Source organism: Chlorocebus sabaeus, chromosome 5 (assembly GCF_047675955.1).
Source record: "Chlorocebus sabaeus isolate Y175 chromosome 5, mChlSab1.0.hap1, whole genome shotgun sequence".
NCBI classification, from domain to species: domain Eukaryota; kingdom Metazoa; phylum Chordata; class Mammalia; order Primates; family Cercopithecidae; genus Chlorocebus; species Chlorocebus sabaeus.
In genome coordinates, this window is record NC_132908.1 from 2233207 (window position 1) to 2251672 (window position 18466).

The window sequence follows — 18466 nt, forward strand, 5'->3', positions numbered from 1 at the left end:
GATGTTGCGGCAGTGGCAGCCTCCGTGGATGGTGCCACCACCTTTGCCCAGGTCCCGGCAGCAGCACCTGCCTCCCAGGCCACCCCTAGACTCACGTGCCTGGCCGCCCTGCCCAGGGGCTCCCGCCAGCCCTGGCGGCGCCTTGGTGGCGCGTGGGTGTCATTGGCATGTTGACCAACAGCCTCCTGCCCTGCCCAGCTGGAGCTGTGCCCCCAGCTGCACTGCCTGAGGCCTGTGGGTAGGTGGGAGGCCCAGGGACGGGGACAGGGAGATCTGGGAGCCTTGGCCTCCACCACAGGGTGAGCAGGTGGAGCAGCAGGAGATGCTGGGCAAGGAGTGTGGCTGGTCCTTCCTGTGCTGCCTTCCTTTCCCTGAAGGGATTCTGCTCAGGGAGAGAGTCTAGGCGACCTAGTTTCTAGGGGTGGGGACAAGAATAGCCACACTGGGATGTGGCTGACCGTCTACCTCCATCCTAGGGGGCTGGCAGGGGCTTCTGGGACGGTTTTGGGACAGGCCTGGGGCACCAGAAGGGGCTCAGGCAGGTCTCCCACCCCTTACCCTGGAGGTCTCCATGGGAATGAAAGCCAAGAGTTCATCAGGCACCCAGCTCGGTCGAGGGGGCGGGGCCCAGCGCAGCCAGGCCCCTCCCTGGACCAGGACCTCAAATACCGGCCCCTGTCCTGGTGCCAGAGCTGCTGCTGGAGGGAGTCAGTGCAGTCCTGCGTCGGACACGCCTGCAGCCTGGACCCGGGATCCCCATTCCCCTAGAACCCCTGAGCCTCGGGCCTCCGCACCCACATCCAAGGTGAGTCTCTCCGCTGGCTGTGCTGGGGCTGGATGGGTCGGACCCTGTATTCCAGCTGCAGCTTCCCGCGCAGTGAGAAGGCAGCGGTCCCTGAGAACCCAGCAGTGCCCTGGGAGCCTGCAGAGCGCAGGGGCGGATTCTGCGTCGCACTGGCCGTCACGGAGCGGCCGCGGAGGAGAGGGGTGGGTCGGTGGGTCTGACAACAGGTCTGCCTAGGCGGCCGCTTCTGTCCCTCCCAGCCCCTCGCTCCGGGCAATGAGCGGGCCCCGGGCCCTGCTGGCCGCGCTCTGGGCGCTGGAAGCCGCCAGGGCCACGGCGCTTCGCATCGGAGCCTTCAACATCCAGAGCTTCGGCGACAGCAAAGTGTCGGACCCGGCTTGCGGCAGCATCATCGCGAAGGTGGGGCCCCGGCCGGGGCGGGGTGGGGCGGCGTTTGGGGGTGCTGACCGCGCTGACCCCGCACCCGCGACTCCTCCCCAGATCCTGGCGGGTTATGACCTCGCGCTGGTGCAGGAGGTGCGAGACCCAGACCTCAGCGCCGTGTCCACGCTCATGGAGCAGATCAACAGGTGTGGTGGGCAGGGCCCCTGGTCTCGACCCCCGACCGGGATCTCGCCCCGGCGTGGCGCCCTGACCCTGAGCGGGCCCCTGTCTCTGCAGGGTGTCCGAGCACGAGTACAGCTTTGTGAGCAGCCAGCCCCTGGGCCGGGACCAGTATAAGGAGATGTACCTGTTCGTGTACAGGTGAGGGGCGGACCGCAGTGAGGGGCGCGCGGGGCCGCAGGTGGGAGGCTCAGCGCGTCCCCCCCCATCTCCTAGGAAGGACGCGGTGTCTGTCGTGGACACATACCAGTACCCGGACCCCGAGGACGTCTTCAGCCGCGAGCCCTTCGTGGTCAAGTTCTCGGCCCCCGGCTCAGGTGAGCGGGCCCCGCCCCTCCCCTGCCGCCGACCCGCCCCTCCCCTTCCGCCGGGACCTGACGCCCGACCCCTTCCCGCAGCAGCGCAGAAGCTGGTGCTGATCCCGCTGCACGCGGCGCCGCATCAAGCCGTGGCGGAGATCGACGCGCTCTACGACGTGTACCTGGACGTGATCGACAAGTGGGGCACCGACGTAAGCCCACCCCTCGGTCCCGGGGTCCCTGCAGGCGCACCCCGGAGGTCTGGGCCATGAGGGCGGGACCTCGACGGCTCCTGGGGCGGCTCAGACTCGGCTCCGCGGCGCCCGCAGGACATGCTGTTCCTGGGGGACTTCAACGCCGACTGCAGCTATGTGCGGGCGCAGGACTGGGCTGCCATCCGCCTGAGAAGCAGTGAGGTCTTCAAGTGGCTCATCCCTGACAACGCCGACACCACGGTGGGCAACTCAGACTGCGCCTACGACCGCATCGTGGCCTGCGGCGCCCGCCTGCGCCGAAGCCTGAAGCCCCAGTCGGCCACTGTGCACGACTTCCAGGAGGAATTCGGCCTGGACCAGACTCAGGCGAGTGGGCCGTGGGGCGGCGCTGGTCCTGGGTCCCCATTGCCCGGGCGCACGCAGGCAGCAGGGAGGGGCCAGCACCCAAGGAGGGGCCGCCTCAGCTCCCCTCCCTGCACCAGGGATCATTTCCAAGGACCCTGAGAGCCTGGCCCACCCCATGTGGAGCTCCGGGCAGGGAGGGTACCTTGCCTTTCCCTCAAAGGGCCAATGGTGACACCCTCTGCCCCGGCCCCTGCCCCACCACAGGCAGCAGCAGGCGTGGGCACCTAGGCCTCACCGCCCCTTCCTGCAGAGGCAGTGGCTTGTGGACACCCAGTGGGCCCATCCCGGTGGCTGGGGTCCACTTTTCCCCTGAGGCTCTTTCTCTTTCCCCAGGCTCTCGCCATCAGCGACCACTTTCCGGTGGAGGTGACCCTCAAGTCCCACAGATGACTCGAGGCCTGGCTGGGGCATGCCACCTGCAGACCCTGGCCCTGAGGAATGGCCCCACAGTGGCCCCTTCAGGGTAGCAGCCACCCTTCAGTGAGGCCCCAAGGCAGAGTCGGCTGGGCGTGGACCAGGGGCCATGGACACGTAATGGGCTGCCCTGCAACTCTGTTCCCCATCTGTGAGACGGGCTGCATCCAGCGACCTCAGGGGGTGTTGTGAGCCCCATGAGGGGCACATAGGGCACTGCCTGGCAAATGTCTGCTCAATAAATGAGCCGCTCCCAGCCGGGCCCCACAGCTTGGCTCCCAGGCCTCTGTCCTTCCTAGGGACCTAGCCTCAGCTCCTCAGGGCAGCCCCACTTCCCTGAGGAAATGCAGCTCAGGGAGGCAGGCTCTGGGCCATGTCCTGGGCTGCCCACCCCGTGTCCTGGTGGGACTTGGCCACCCCCAGAGCCTGTTTGCTCCAGAAGGCAGCTCAGGGACCCTCCTTGCTCATCCTCTGTGCAAACTACAAATGCTCTCAGGAGCCTGTACTGTGAGCACAGCTGGGACAGGGATGGCGCCGACACACCAGCCTCCTGGGCCCTTGGGGGGGTCTCAGAATAGCTCTCTCCAGGCCCACCCCGCAGCCCCCATTCCAGGGCCCTGCGGGGAGCCCCCAGGCACTTGTCTCAGGGGCCTGGTCTCACCCAGCACTGCAAGGGGAGACTGGCCCCAGTCGGTCGGCAGTCCTGGAGCTTTTGGGGAGCCTGAGAGCAGTAGGTGGGCTGGACTCCTCCCTGCAGAGGTAGGTGGCTTGGGACTAAGGTCCCGTGCAAAGAACTGCACAGCTCGCTATGACTCAGCCCTTCAAGTTTGCTGTCCTGTGCCCTGGGCAAGGCCACCACATTAGGATTGGGAACAGGCAGGCCCATGGGTCCACTGGGTCACTGATGGGGGCCCGATGAGGTTTCTGGTTTTTGAAACATCACATCTTAGCAAGGTGTGGGAACTTGGTCTGAATTGCATGGGAGGAAAAACCTTTGTTTCAAGGATTTGGATGAGTTTGGTTCTTGCAAAATCCTTCTTAAGGGACATTTGGAACCCTGGCAGCATAGCTGCCTCCAGAGTCCCACTCCTGCCGGCTCAGGATCCCCCAGTTGCTCTGATTCACTGTCCACTCCCTTCATCCTGATGAGTAAGGGCAGTGGCCAAAAGGCTTTTCTCTGGGGAGTCCTGTGTGGGTCATGGGGGCCAAGACCACCTGGCCTCACACCTAAGAGCAGGCAGTCCAAAGCCGGAATGGACGACCAGGGACTTGATTTACGATTCTGTCTTGGGAACGGAGACACTCAGTGGCGACCTCACCAGGTCCAGAATGGCGCCCCCTGCCAGTCACAATCCCAAGTCAAAAGGCTGCCCTCAACTCCCCTTGCCTGCTGGGCACAGGCACCCATGTGTTTGTGTGTGGTTGGGCCTTGGGTCACCGGGCTATGAGGAACAGGAACTTCTATGTAAAATCAGCCAAATGAAACGCTGGCAGTACTTTTAAGTTGAAAAATGCCTTGTTTAAGACCTCCCTGGGACCCAGAGGGGCACGCGTGGCTGTAAGTCTGTGGCAGCCCAGCTGTTAGCCTTTCTTTTCTTTGAGCCTCTCTAAGTACAGCTGCAGGGACTTCTGGATGGAGTCTTTGGAGATGAAGCTGACGAAGTTCTGCACGTCCGCATCACGCTGCGTGATCAGGCGGCTGGCTGTGGCCTTTCGCATCATGGCCTTCGTCAGCTGTCGAGCATGGTCTAAAGAAAATGGGACCTACCACTGAAATCCCGCTTTCAGGGGCAGTGGGGTGACTCCCAACTTACATTTATTTATTTTTTTTTGAGATGGAGTCTTGCTCTGTTGCCCAGGCTGCAGTGGTGGGATCTCGGCTCACTGCAACCTCCGCCTCCTGGGTTCAAGTGATTCTCCTGTCAGCCTCCCGAGTAGCTGGGATTACAAGTGTGCGCCACCACACCCAGCTAATTTTGTATTTTTAGTAGAGATAGGGTTTCCCCACGTTGGCCAGGCTGGTCCCGAACTCCCGAGCTCAGGTGATCTGCCCATCTTGGCCTCCCAAAGTGCTGGGATTACAGGCGTGAGCCACCGTGCCTGGCCACTTAACGTGTTATTTTCACTCAATTATATTATGAAGAATATTTCCATGGTGCAGGAGGCTGAGGCAGGAGAATGGCGTGAACCCAGGAGGTGGAGGTTGCAGTGAGCTGAGATCGTGCCACTGTACTCTAGCCTGAGCGATGAGTGAGACTCTGCCTCAAAAAAAAAAAAAAAGAAAAAAAATTTTTTCCATGGCAATGAATATTCTCTTATAGGACAGGAAATGGCAGAATAGCCTTCAGTTACTTGTATCAGGGTTGGTAAATCTGGCTTCCCAAGGCCCTGAAGCTATGAATGGTTTTTACTTTTTTTGAGACCATATCTAACTCTGTCGCCCAGGCTGGAGTGCAGTGGCATGATCTTGGCTCACTGCAACCTCAGCCTCCCAGGTTCAAGTGCTTCTCTGGCCTCAGCCCTCCTGAGTAGGTGGGATTACAGGCACCCGCCCCCACACCTGGCTAATTTTTGTATTTTTAGTAGAGACGGGGTTTCGCCATGTTGGCCAGGCTGGTCTCAAACTCCTGACCTCAGGTGATCCACCCACCTTGGCATCTCAAAGTGCTCGGATTACAGGCCTGAGCCACTGTGCTGGGCTGGTTTTTACATTTTTGAATAGTTGAAAATCAAAAGATTAGTATTTTGTGACAAGTGAAAATTATGTGAAACTCAAATTTCAATGTCCATAAATCTTTTTTTTTTTTTTGAGATGGAGTCTTGCTTTGTCACCCAGGCTGGAGTACAGTGGCGTGATCTTGGCTCACTGCAACCTCTGCCTCCTAAGTTCAAGCGATTCTCCTGCCTCAACCTCCCGAGTAGCTATAATTACAGGCACGTGCCACCATGCCCGGCTCATTTTTGTATATATTTTTTTTCTTTGAGACGGAGTCTTGCTCTGTTGCCCAGGCTGGAGTGCAGTGGTGTGATCTTGGCTCACTGCAAGCTCCGCCTCCCGGGTTCACGCCATTCTCCTGCCTCAGCCTCCCAAGTAGCTGGGACGACAGGCGCCTGCAACCACGCCCCGCTAATTTTTGTATTTTTAGTAGAGATGGAGTTTCACTGTGTTAGCCAGGACGGCCTCGATCTCCTGACCTTGTGATCCACCCGCCTCGGCCTCCCAAAGTGCTGGGATTACAGGCGTGAGCCACCATGCCCGGCCCATTTTTGTATTTTTAGTAGAGATGGGGTTTCACCATGTTGGCCAGGCTGGTCTCGAACTCCTGATCTCAAGTGATCTGCCTGCCTCAGCCTCCCAAAGTGCTGAGATTACAGGTGTGAGCCACCGCGCCTGGCACAGTGTCCATAAAGCTTTGCCAGAACACAGCTACACCTGTCAGTTTACGTCTCCTCTGTGGCTGCTTTCTGCTACAAAGGTCTTACCTACAGAGCCTACAAGTCACCTGGCCCTTTAGAGACAGCATTTGCTGGGCCTGGTGTATACCGTCGCTGACATGACCAGCTCTATTTCTTTTTTTTTTTTTTTTTTTTTTTGAGACGGAGTCTTGCTCTGTCACCCAGGCTGGAGTGCAGTGGCCAGATCTCAGCTCACTGCAAGCTCCGCCTCCCGGGTTCACGCCATTCTCCTGCCTCAGCCTCCCGAGTAGCTGGGACTACAGGCGCCCGCCACCGTGCCCGGCTAGTTTTTTGTATTTTTAGTAGAGACGGGGTTTCACCGTGTTAGCCAGGATGGTCTCGACCTCCTGACCTCGTGATCCGCCCATCTCGGCCTCCCAAAGTGCTGGGATTACAGGCTTGAGCCACCGCGCCCGGCCGACCAGCTCTATTTCTATGAAGTGGACAATTGTCTTTGTAGTAGGTTGAAAAGTGTGTCCCAAAAGATAGGTCCAATTCCTAACCACTGCTCTGAAACCTGGAAGTGTGACCTTATTTGGAAAGAGTCTCTGCAGATTGTAATTAAGTTGGGATCATCTTGGATTTAGGGTGGGTCCTAAATCACATGGCAGGCGTCCTGAGAAGGGAGAGAGAGACCTGAGACCCATAAAAACACAGGGGAGAAAGCCGTGTAAGGATGGAGGCAGAGATTAGAGCGAGGCGTCCACAAGCCCAGGGAGGCCTGGAGCCAGCAGAAGTGGGCAGGGGCAGGAAGGAGCCTCCCCTGGAGCCCAGGGAAGAAGGGCAACTCTGCCCACACCTTGATTTTGCACCTCTGGTCTCCAGCACCGTGAGATCAACTTCTGTGGTCTGGGCCACCCGGTCTGTGCTGCGTTGTTACAGCAGTCTCCTGACACCCACATGACTGTGATTCTGAACAGTCTCCTGCAGTCATGATGTCCACATAGAACCTTTGGGTGGAGAACCTTCTGGTCTCCCCAGCATCATCGGCACCTGCCATGCCCTGTGCCTCACCTGGAATGGTCATCCACTGGGCTATCGCTGACAGCGCAGTGCTCTGCACCTGCTCCTCTGGGACTACCTGGTCCACTATGCCCACCTGCAGGGCCTCTGCCGGCGGGAAGAGTAGCCCCAGCTGCAGCGCACGCTCGGCCGCCCGGTGCCCGATGACATTCTCCAGGGTGTCTTTGAACCTGGAACGCAGACACCCGCTCACCACGTGGCCCCAGGTGGGTCGGTTCCCTCCACAACAAGCATGGAGTGTGGCTGCAGCCCTGGGCCTTACCAGAAAGGGGCGACGATGCCCAGCTGGGTCTCGTTGAGTCCTATGCAGTATCTGGGGTTGTTTGCCAGGACGCGGTAGTCACAGGTCAGGGTTATCAGGCAGCCTCCTGCAGGGCAGGCTCCCTGCAGGGAGAGGCCGGACAAGGCTCTTAGACTCTTAGGTGCTGCTGGTCCCAACCACATTCCAGAGGGCCGGGTCCAAGGATGCCAAGGAGGGCTTGTGCCCTCGACGTGCCCGAACCCCCACAGGGCTCCATACCCACAATGGTCTGGGCTGGGCTGGGTGTGCACCAGGAAATGGATGGGGAAGGAACTGGTCCCTTAGTGCTCGGCAAGGAGGGTCTGAAGCTCGTCCTCAGCTGAGGGTCATTAGTTCTTAGGCAACAGAAAAATCACTTTTTAAAACCATTCAGTTAGGGGAGCAAGTTGGTTGTCCTCTCAGAGCTTTTACTCAATGCTAAAATGCCACATAAGCATTTAGTCAGAGCTGTCATGCCCCACGGGGGCCCCATTACCACCCCAGCAGCTAGCGCCACCAGAATGTCCTGGGACCCCACGCTCACCCTGTGGTCACTGCAGGCACCCACTGTCCTGCACAGGACCCATCCTGTCTGCATGGCCATGCACCCTTGAGGCTTCTCTCACACCAGCCCTCCCCTCCACCAGGCTCCGGCCCGCACCCAACTTGTCGTAGCCACCCCACAGGACACCTGGTTCCTGAGGTTGAGCCCCCAGGTTGTCCTCAGCTTCTCCGGCCTTCTTTGGGAAGGGATGGAGTGATGTTTCCAAAATGTGGGTCCAATCACCCACTCACCACACACAGCCTCCACCCAGGCTGGCATCAACCCCAGGCCCTGGTCCCTACCCACTGGCTCTTGTCTGACTGACCCCGGCCAGGCCCCTCACCTGAGGCCCACCTTTTCAACACGCCATGCGGTCTGCAATGGCACTCATGTGTGCACATCTCAGGGTCTCCCCAACCATTCCCTTCCCCTGTGAGAGATTCCAAGGGCAGGACAGTGTCTCCCCACCTCCCGGGGCTGGCCCAGAAGAGCCAGCGAGGCCACCTGGGAGTGGGGACACTCACATTGATGGCGGAGACCAGCACCAGGTTGGACTGGTATAACCGCAGCCACAGCTCCTGCACGGCCTTCCAGTACTCAGCATAGTGGGCGGGGTTCCTCCCACACATCTCTGTCAGGTCCAGGCCGGCTGAGAAAACACCCGGGCAGTCCTGCAGGGGGCGCCAGGGCCACGCACCAATCAGAGTCCACCTCCCAGCTGGCATCACAGCAGGAAGACTGAGGAGCCCAATTGCCCAAGGCACAGCAGGGCCAGGTCATACTCAAGGTGTGGATGCTGCCCCCATGGAGCCAGGACTAGGCGCTCCAGGGACTCAGCCTAGGCTTCTCCTGGACCCAGCTTCCCTGTACTTTCCAGAACATTCTTCCCTTTCCCGCTTCAAACTGGATAGGAGAGGACAGGCAGGGCCAGGCACCTCCCAGAGACATCAGAGCGCCGGCCCTCTGGCTCCGCATGCCCGGCTCGGGCAGAGGAACCCAGAGGTGCGGTGAAGACTCCTGAGAGTTCAGAGGAGGTGCATGTTCTGAATCATTCACCCGCAAAGGGCCAAGCAAGCCACAGACCGCCGTGTGGACCAGAAGTGCTAGGGTGGGAGAAGGATCTGGAAAGTGTGGGTTTCTCAGGAGCTACCAAGGGCAGGCGAGGGGTGAGCACAGGTGGAAGGGACCCTCCCATGGCTAGAGTAGTGGGTGCCAGCACGGGGGCCTCAGACGCCCAGTCAGGGCTGCTGGCCAGAAAGGCGGGCTTGGGGAGGAGTGGAAAACCCACCCTGGGGCCCCTGCACGGTCACAGCCCCCTGAGCAAACAACAAAGGTGCTTTCCCCTCTGCACGACACGGCACGTTTTCCTCCTGAGGGCCGGATCCCAAGGCTGTGGGTGAATTTGTTCCTGCAGCCAAACCCAGCTCACCCTGATTCACACAAGCAGAGCTGGGCAGATGTTTACCCCACACTGTCCACAGAAAGGACGACAACCACCTAATGTGGGTGAGGAGGAGGGGGCCGGGACAGATGGGATGGCCTCCACATCCTCAGGTCATGTCAAAAAGCCAGGAGCGGTGCGGGTGTGCAACGCAGCTCCACTGTTCCCAAACAGACGTGAGCTGCTGCTGCACAGAATGGGCAGGCCGGTCCTCTGTTTCTACAAAACGCGTTCTACTTCCATTACTCAAGACCCAGGCCTGGCGTGGTGGCTCATGCCTGTAATCCCAGAGCTTTGGGAGGCCAAGATGGGAGGATTGCTTGAGGCCAAGAGTTCAAGACCAGCCTGGGCAACACAGCAAGACCCCATCTGTACAAAAAAGTAAAAATTAAGCAAAAAAATTAGCCAGATGCAATGGCTCACACCTGTAATCCTAGCACATCAGGAAGTTGAGGTGGGAGGACTGCTTGAGCCCAGGAGTTCAAGACCAACATGGGCAACAAAGACACTGTATCTACCACAAATTTTTAAAATTTTCAAGATTCAAGAACCGCTTGAACCCAGGAGGCAAACGTTGCAGTAAGCCAAGATCACATCACTGTACTCCAGCTTGGGCAACAGAGAGAGATTCTATCTCAATAAATATATAAGGCTGGACATGGCCAGCACTTTGGGAGGCGGATGTCCCCGTGGGCGGATCGATTGAGGTCAGGAGTTCTAGGCCAGGCCCTGTAAAGCTGGGGACCCCAGCCTCCGAGGACCCCTCACCCCCGTCACCTCGGCCATGGCCCACCTCCCCTCAGGGGTCCCATCCTCCTGGGCCTGACACTACTTATTGCCCCTCTGCGACCCTGGTAATGACACCGTTCCCACAGATGCCACACCTAGCGTTCGCCAGCACTCAGGCAACACTTAGAGTCCCCTGCACAACAACTCAGACCAAAGAGGTTCACCCTCTGAGAACTTGCCCCGAAGACTGGCCCACAGAGGATTGGAGAGCACGGGCATTGTTCGCAGGACTGGCTCAGGACACCCAAGTGATCCTAGCAGGGAGCACCCCAGGAAGCCACCACCAGGTGTGCTTAGGGTCCCAGGTGACCCCATAGATGCATGGCTCTCCCTCACTCGCTGCCCACAGCTCTCCCCAGTGTCCGCCTGGACGACGGCCCACGCCAGGAAGGGTGTCTCCCAGGAATTGTGTCTACCAGGAAGGATGTATCCCAGGAAGGCTGTCTCTTGGGAAAGCCGTCTCCTGGGAAGGTTATCTCCCAGACTCGTCCACCTTCACCTTTGGGAATGATCTGCTTGAGGCCCGTGACAGTGTGGGTCCCTACTGGGGCATACCCAGACTGTGCTCCTGGAAGCCTCCCCTGGAGGCACCTGGAGTCCAGGGTGGTGGGGCTGCTGGCTGGCCTGCACCACCCATCGGCAGGCTCCGCCTCTTCCCATGGGCAACAGGCCTATGCTCCCATCAGAGAACTCGGGCTGGGGTAGGGAGCTGAACTGACACCTACGGAGGTCAGGACAACACCGCGGAAGCTCTTGTCATTCTCTAGCTTCTCCAGGCAGATAACCAGCTCCGTCAGAAACTCCAGGCTCAGGGTGTTCACTGGGGGGTTCTTCAATTTCATCACAGCCACCCCTAATTTAAAAAATGAGAAAAGAGAAAGCTCACACCTGGCACTGGAAAAGCACTCTGATGAGCTTGCATCCTCAACCAAGCCATGATAGCTGTGCATTTGGGGGGTTTTGTTTATTTATTTATTTATTTAGAGACGGAGTCTTGCTCTGTAGCCCAGGCTGGAGTGCAGTGGCGTGATCTCAGCTCACTGCAAGCTCTGCCTCCAGAGTTCATGCCATTCTCCTGCCTCAGCCTCCCGAGTAGCTGGGACTACAGGCGCCCGCCACCACGCCCTGCTAATTCTTTTGTATTTTTAGTAGAGACAGGGTTTCACCGTGTTAGCCAGGATGGTCTCGATCTCCTGACCTTGTGATCCGCCCACCTCGGCCTCCCAAAGTGTTGGGATTACAGGTGTAAGCTACCGTGCCCGGTCCTATTTTTTTTTTTTTTTTTTTGAGATGGAGTTTTGCTCTTGTTGCTCTGGTTGGAGTGCAATGGCGTGATCTTGGCTCACTGCAGCCTCTACCTCCTGGGTTCAAGCAATTTGACTGCCTCAGCCTCCCGAGTAGCTGGGATTACAGGTGCGTGCCACTACATCCAGCTAATTTTGTATTTTTAGTAGAAATGGGGTTTCTCCATGTTGGTCAGGCTGGTCTTGAACTCCCAACCGCAGGTGATCCACTCGCCTCGGCCTCCCAAAGTGCCAAGATTACAGGCGTGAGCCACAGTGCTCAGCCTGGGGGTTATTTTTTATTATTATTATTTTTGAGACAGAGTCTCACTCTATCACCCAGGCTGGAGTGCAGGGGTATGATCTCCGCTCACTGCAGCTTTGACCTCCTGCACTCCAGCGATCCTCCCAACTCAGCCTGCTGAGTAGCTAGGATTACAGACACGGGCCACCATGCCCAGTTAATTTTTTTGATTTTTTAGTACAGACAAGGTCTCATTTTGTTGTCCAGGCTGGTCTTGAACTCCTGAGTTCAAGTGGTCCTTCTGCCTCAGGCTCCCAAAGTGCTAGAGTACAGGAGTGAGCCTATGGTTTTTTTAAATTGAAGTAAGATTGATATAACATAAATTAACAATTTCATTTATTCTATATAAACTGTATGCTTTTTTTTTTTTTTTTTTTTTTTTTGAGATGGAGTCTCGCTCTATCGCCCAGGCTGGAGTGCAGTGGCCGGATCTCAGCTCACTGCAAGCTCCGCCTCCCAGGTTTACGCCATTCTCCGGCCTCAGCCTCCCGAGCAGCTGGGACTACAGGCGCCCGCCACCTCGCCCAGCTAGTTTTTTGTATTTTTTTTAAGTAGAGACGGGGTTTCACCATGTTAGCCAAGATGGTGTCAATCTCCTGACCTTGTGATCCGCCCATCTTGGCCTCCCAAAGTGCTGGGATTACAGGCTTGAGCCACCGCGCCCGGCCCTAAACTGCATGCTTTTAAAATTAACCATTTTCTCTCTCTTTCTTTCCTTCATTTTTTTTTTTTTTGAGACGGAGTCTCACTCTGTCGCCCAGACTGGAGTGCAGTGGCGTGATCTTGGCTCGCTGTAAGCTCCGCCTCCCGGGTTCACACCATTCTCCTGCCTCAGCCTCCCGAGTAGCTGGGACTACAATCGCCCGCCACCAAGCTCAGGTAAATTTTTTGTCTTTTTAGTAGAGACCGTGTTAGCCAGGATGGTCTCGCTCTCCTGACCTCGTGATCCGCCTGCCTCGGCCTCCCAAAGCGCTGGGATTACAGGCGTGGGCCTCTGTGCCCGGCCTCTTTATTATTTTTTTTTGAGACAGTCTCACTCTGTCGTCAAGGCTGGACTGCAGTGATGCAATCTCAGCTCACTGCAACCTCCACCTCCTGGGTTCAAGTGATTCTCCTGCCTCAGCCTCTGGAGTAGCTAGGACTACAGGCGTGCACCACTACACCCAGCTAATTTTTGTATTTTTAGTAGAGATGGGGTTTCACCATGTTGGTTGGCCAGGATGGTCTTGATCTCTTGACCTCGTGATTCACCCACCTCTGCCTCCCAAAGTGCTGGGATTACAGGCATGAGCCACTGTGCCCAAATTAATCATTTTCTATCTTTAATTTTTTTGAGACAGAGTCTCGCTCTGTCACTCAGGCTAGAGTGCAGCAGTGCGATCTCGGCTCACTGCAGCCTCTGCCTCCGGGGTTCAAGTCATTCTTCTGCCTTAGCCTCCCGAGAAGCTGGGATTACAGGCACACACCACCATGCCCGGCTAATTTTTGCATTTTTAGTAGAGAAGGGGTTTCACCAGGTTGGCCAGGCTGGTCATGAACTCCTGACTTCAGGTGATCCTCCTGCATCGGCCTCCCAAAGTGTTGGGATTATAGGCATGAGCCACTGTACCCAGCCTAAATTAGCCATTTTTAAGTGAACAAGTCAGGCACTTACACAATTCAGTACACTGACCGTGTTGTGCAACAATCGCCACTGCCTACTTCCAGAATCTTTTCATTGTCCCCAAAAGAATCCCTGTCCCCATTAGCAGTTGCTCCCCATCCCACCCCCAACCCCTGGCAGCCGCCAATCTGCGTTCTGTGTCTATGGTTCTGCCTGCTCCGGCCATTCCATATCACCAGGATACCACAGTATGTGGGCTTTGTGGCCGGCTTTTTCCACTGAGCATCATGTGTTCAAAACTCATCCATGTGGTCATTACTATTTATTTATGTTTTTTTTACATTTTTATTTATTTATTTATTTTTTCAGACAGAGTCTTGCTGTGTCACCCAGGCTGGAGTGCAGTGGTGCCATCTCAGCTCACTGCAAGCTCTGCCTCCTGGGTTCATACCATTCTTCTGCCTCAGCCTCCCAAGCAGCTGGGACTACAGGTGCTCACCACTACGCCCGGCTAATTTTTTTTTGTATTTTTAGTAGAGTTGGGGTTTCACTGACTCTATTAAAATGTTAGCCAGGATGGTCTCGATCTCCTGACCCCATGATCCACCTGCCTCGGCCTCCCAAAGTTCTGAGATTACAGGCTTGAGCCACCGCGCCTGGCCTATTTATGTATTTTTTATTTTTATTTTTATTTTTTGGAGATGGAGTCTCACTCTGTCGCCCAGGATGGAGTGCAGTGGAGTGCTATCAGCTCACTGCAACCTCTGCCTCCTGGGTTCAAGGGATTCTCCTGGCTCAACCTCCCAAGTAGCCGGTATTATAGGCACCTGCCACCATGCCAGGCTAGTTTTTGTATTTTTAGTAGAGATGGAGTTTCGTCATGTTGGCCAGGCTGATCTTGAACTCCTGACCTCAGGTGATCTGCCTGCCTTAGGCTCCCAAAATGTTGGGATTACAGGCATGAGCCACCACGCCCATCCTATTTTATTTTTTTGAGATGGAGTCTTGCTTTGTCACCCAGGCTGGAGTGCAGTGGAGCGATCTCCACTCACTGCAACCTCTGCCTCCCGGGTTCAAGCAATTCTCCTGCCTCAGCCTCCCGAAGAGCTGGGATTACAGGCGTGTGTTACCATGCCTGGCTATCTTTTGTATTTTTAGTAGATGGGGTTTCACTATATTGGCCAGGCTGGCCTCGAGCTTCTGACCTCAAATGATCCGCCCACCTAGGCCTCCCCAAAAGTGCTGGGATTACAAGCATGAGTCACTGCGCCTGGCCTCAATCATTGGCTATGTGTGTGGTGAGCAGCACGGATTTAGACCAAGCTGGTGTTCTGGTAACAAGCACACTGGTGGGAAAGGTAAAGAGACCAGAGATGAGCATAAGATAACCAAGGAGAGGCTGGGCACGGTGGCTCACACCTGTAATCCCAGCACTTTGGGACACCAAGGTGGGCGGATCACAAGGTCAGGAGATCGAGACCATCCTGGCTGACACGGTGAAACCCCATCTCCACTAAAAATACAAAAAAAAATTAGCCGGGTGTGGTGGTGGGCACCTGTGGTCCCAGCTACTTGGGAGGCTGAGGCAGGGGAATGGCGTGAACGCGGGAGGTGGAGCTTGCAGTGAGACGAGATTGGGCCACTGCACTCCAGCCTGGGGGACAGAGCGAGACTCTGCCTCAAACAAACAAACAAAAACAAAACAAAACAAGGAGACTTTGGAAGAGCTTAGACATCACGTGGGAAGTGGCTACATTCCTGGCATAGGGTGGGTACTAAATATTCCTTATTTATTTATTTATTTTGAGACAGAGTCTTGCTCTGTTGCCCAGGCTGGAGTCCAATGGTACAATCATAGCTCATTGCATCCCCGACCTCCTGGTCTCGAGTGATCTGCCTCAGCCTACCCAGTAGCATAGAGCTCCGCACATGGCTAATTTTAAAATTTTTTGTAGAGATGGAGTCTCGCTATGTTGTCCAGGATGGTCTCAAACTCCTGGGCTCAACTGATCCTCCTGTGTTGGCCTCCCAAAGTGCTGGGATTACAGGCATGAGCCATGGCGCCTGGTCAAACACACACACATATATATTTTTTTGAGACGGAGTCTCTCTCTGTCACCCAGGCTGGAGTGCAGTGGCCAGATCTCAGCTCACTGCAAGCTCCGCCTTCCGGGTTTATGCCATTCTCTTGCCTCAGCCTCCCGAGTAGCTGGGACTACAGGCGCCCGCCACCTCGCCCAGCTAGTTTTTTTCTATGTTTTAGTAGAGACGGGGTTTCACCGGGTTAGCCAGGATGGTCTCGATCTCCTGACCTCGTGATCCACCCGTCTCGGCCTCCCAAAGTGCTCGGATTACAGGCTTGAGCCACCGTGCCCAGCCAGGTATAAACATTTTTCTGTACACACACACACACACACACACACACTACCTCCAGTAAAAAAGGAAAAGTGTTGGTGCAATGACAATTTTTTACCCAAGTGCCTCCCCGCTTCACCATATAAAAAGACTAAGTAAGCTGGGCCCGGTAGCTCACGCCTGTAATCCCAGCACTTTGGGAGGCGAAGGCAGGCGGATCACGAGGTCAGGAGATTGAGACCATCCTGGCTAACATGGTGAAACCTCGTCTCTACTAAAAATACAAAAAAATGACCTGGGCGCCTGTAGTCCCAGCTACTTGGGAGGCTGAGGCAGGAGAATGGTGTGAACCCAGGAGGCGGAGCTTGCAGTGAGCAGATATTGTGCCACTGCACTCCAGCCTGGGTAACAAAGCTAGACTCCGTCTTTAAAAAAAAAAAAAGGTGGCCGGGCGCGGTGGCTCAAGCCTGTAATCCCAGCACTTTGGGAGGCCGAGACGGGCGGATCATGAGGTCAGGAGATCGAGACCATCCTGGCTAACACGGTGAAACTCCGTCTCTACTAAAAAATACAAAAAATTAGCCGGGTGTGGTGGCGGGCGCCTGTAGTCCCAGCTACTCGGGAGGCTGAGGCAGGAGAATGGCTCGAACCCGGGAGGCGGAGCTTGCAGTGAGCAGAGTCCGCGCCACTGCACTCCAGTCTGGGCGACAGAGCGAGACTCCGTCTCAAAAAAAAAAAAAAAAAAAAAAAAAAAAGGTAGACAAAAAGACAAAGTAGAGTTTGGGGTCAGAAAGCCAGGCCTGACTGAGATTGCAGTGAGCCAGGACCGCACCATTGCACTCCAGCCTGAGCGACAGAGACACTGTCTCAAAAAAAAAAATAGATAATTTTTTTTTTGCATTTTGTTGAGATACATTCAAATATGCTACAGAAATGATCCCTTCAGAAACTCAGTTTTTACAAAAATTAGTGGGTGTGGTGGTGGGCCCCTGTAATGGGAGCTACTTGGGAGGCTAACGAGGGAAAATCGCTCAAACCCAAGAGGCACAGGTTGCAGTGAGCCGAGATTGCGCCATTGCACTCCAGTCTGGCGACAGAGCAAGACTACATCTCCAAAAAAAAAAGAAACGAAACTCAGTTTGTAGTTGGTCTTAGTTTGTCCCTCTCAGTTTGTAGGAGCCCAGACAGACAGAACGGAACCAAAAAGAGGCACCTGGAGCCGGGTGTCCTGAAGCTGTGCAGTGTGGGCACAGCCCTGAGTCTGGGGGGTTGGGGAGGGTAGGGGCTGTGACCTACTTGCGGAGGGGCAGGGCCTCCTCTCAGGAGCCACAGCAGGGACTGAGGCCTGCACGGGGAGGTCCGGGTCAGCATGTCCTGGATGAGGAACTGCTGGCCCCTGGGCTGTGCCCTCTTGGTGCCCTCAGCTCGGCCTCCTCTCTGGAGGGAGCGCGTAGGCTTCTCTTCCAAAAGTACTTTTTCTATCCTTTCCAGTGGGTTTTGCCAAGGGTTCTGACGGGAGGGTGGGTACGAGATTCTGTGCCACATGGGAGTGTTAACAAACATAATTTTATTCCAAAATATTATTTTCCACTTCCAACTGAATAACTTAGATAACAGCTCATATCTCCGCCTATTTATTTATTTATTTTGAGACGGAGTCTTGCTCTGTGGCCCAAGCTGGTGTGCAGAGGCACAATCTCGGCTCACTGCAGCCTCCACCTCCCAGGTTCCAGCGATTCTTCTGCCTCAGCCTCCCAGGCAGCTGGGATTACAGGCAGGCACCACCATACCCAGCTAATTTTTTCTTTTGTATTTTTTAGTAGAGATGGGGTTTCATTATGTTGGCTAGGCTGATCTCGAACTCCTGACCTCAGGTGATCCGCCCGCCTCAGCCTCTCAAAGTGTTGGGATTACAGGCGTGAGCCACCGCTCCCGGCCCCCTACAACTTTAAAACTAGAAACTTTTGTCTCATGACGAACGAATCCAGGTAGAGAGGCAAGGTTCTGTTTCGAACCTTGGGTTCTAAACAGAAACTGAGTGTCGACAGACGTGGTTCTCCGGACAGCGCTCCGCAAGCGCGGACCCCCGCGGGTCCGGGCCCCACGCCCGCCCGCCCTCGGTGCCGTCCGCTCACCTGCGCCCGCGTCCGGCTCCACCAACACCCGCTGGCTCCCGAAGCGCCGCGCGCCGTCTCTCCCGCGGCCCGCCCGCTCCGTCCGTCCGAGGGCCGCGCCCGGGAGCCGGGCCCCTGCGAAGGCAGCGCGGAGAAGCCCGTTAGTTCCCGGCCCCGGCTCCGGCCCCGGCCCCGACCCCGACCCCTGCCCGCCCCGGGTCTCGCACCCGCGCGGAGCAAAACGCGCGCCGGGACTCTCACAGCAGCCGCCAGCGCCATCTTGACCAGAACGCGCCTGGTGAAGGTCGCGGGGTAATTTGTCTCCTGGGGAGGGGGCGGAGTCCTCCCCCAGGAGCAGGCCCCGCCCCGTTCCCAGAGGCCGGTCAACGCCTCCACCTACTGGCCGAAGCAGCCGCCCACCGCCCGCCGGGTTCATCACGGGCAGCCGCGCGCTTCAGGGGCAGGCACCTAGATCTGGGGCAGGGCTGGCCTACAAGGGAGACGCAAGGAGGTGCGGGCCCACTGCTGACGCA

The 18466-nt window shown here is 56.5% G+C and overlaps 2 protein-coding genes across 5 annotated transcripts; one reads left to right on the plus strand and one right to left on the minus strand.

Annotated features, from left to right (window-relative positions):
- Nucleotides 1–111: 111 nt before the first annotated feature.
- On the plus strand, nucleotides 112–3010 carry DNASE1L2 (deoxyribonuclease 1 like 2). 4 transcript variants are annotated; one of them, XM_037989984.2, is made up of 7 exons: nucleotides 112–1204; nucleotides 1286–1374; nucleotides 1466–1549; nucleotides 1625–1725; nucleotides 1807–1919; nucleotides 2037–2288; nucleotides 2661–3010. In XM_037989984.2, exons 1-7 carry the CDS (start codon nucleotides 1061–1063, stop codon nucleotides 2715–2717), a joined length of 840 nt encoding a protein of 279 aa, XP_037845912.1. In that variant the 5' UTR covers nucleotides 112–1060; the 3' UTR covers nucleotides 2718–3010. The 4 variants fall into 4 exon arrangements, with proteins under 4 accessions (XP_037845912.1, XP_072871144.1, XP_007980768.1 ...); XM_073015043.1 differs by having other exon boundaries at nucleotides 2091–2288; XM_007982577.3 differs by having other exon boundaries at nucleotides 1810–1919.
- Nucleotides 3011–4238: 1228 nt separating this feature from the next.
- Nucleotides 4239–18296, minus strand: ECI1 (enoyl-CoA delta isomerase 1). Its single transcript, XM_007982593.3, has 7 exons — nucleotides 18161–18296; nucleotides 17955–18068; nucleotides 11000–11127; nucleotides 8569–8715; nucleotides 7483–7604; nucleotides 7212–7390; nucleotides 4239–4489 (listed from the first exon to the last, which is right to left on the minus strand). The coding sequence occupies exons 1-7, from the start codon at nucleotides 18210–18212 to the stop codon at nucleotides 4323–4325; spliced, it is 909 nt and encodes a 302-aa protein (XP_007980784.1). The 5' UTR covers nucleotides 18213–18296; the 3' UTR covers nucleotides 4239–4322.
- Nucleotides 18297–18466: the final 170 nt, after the last annotated feature.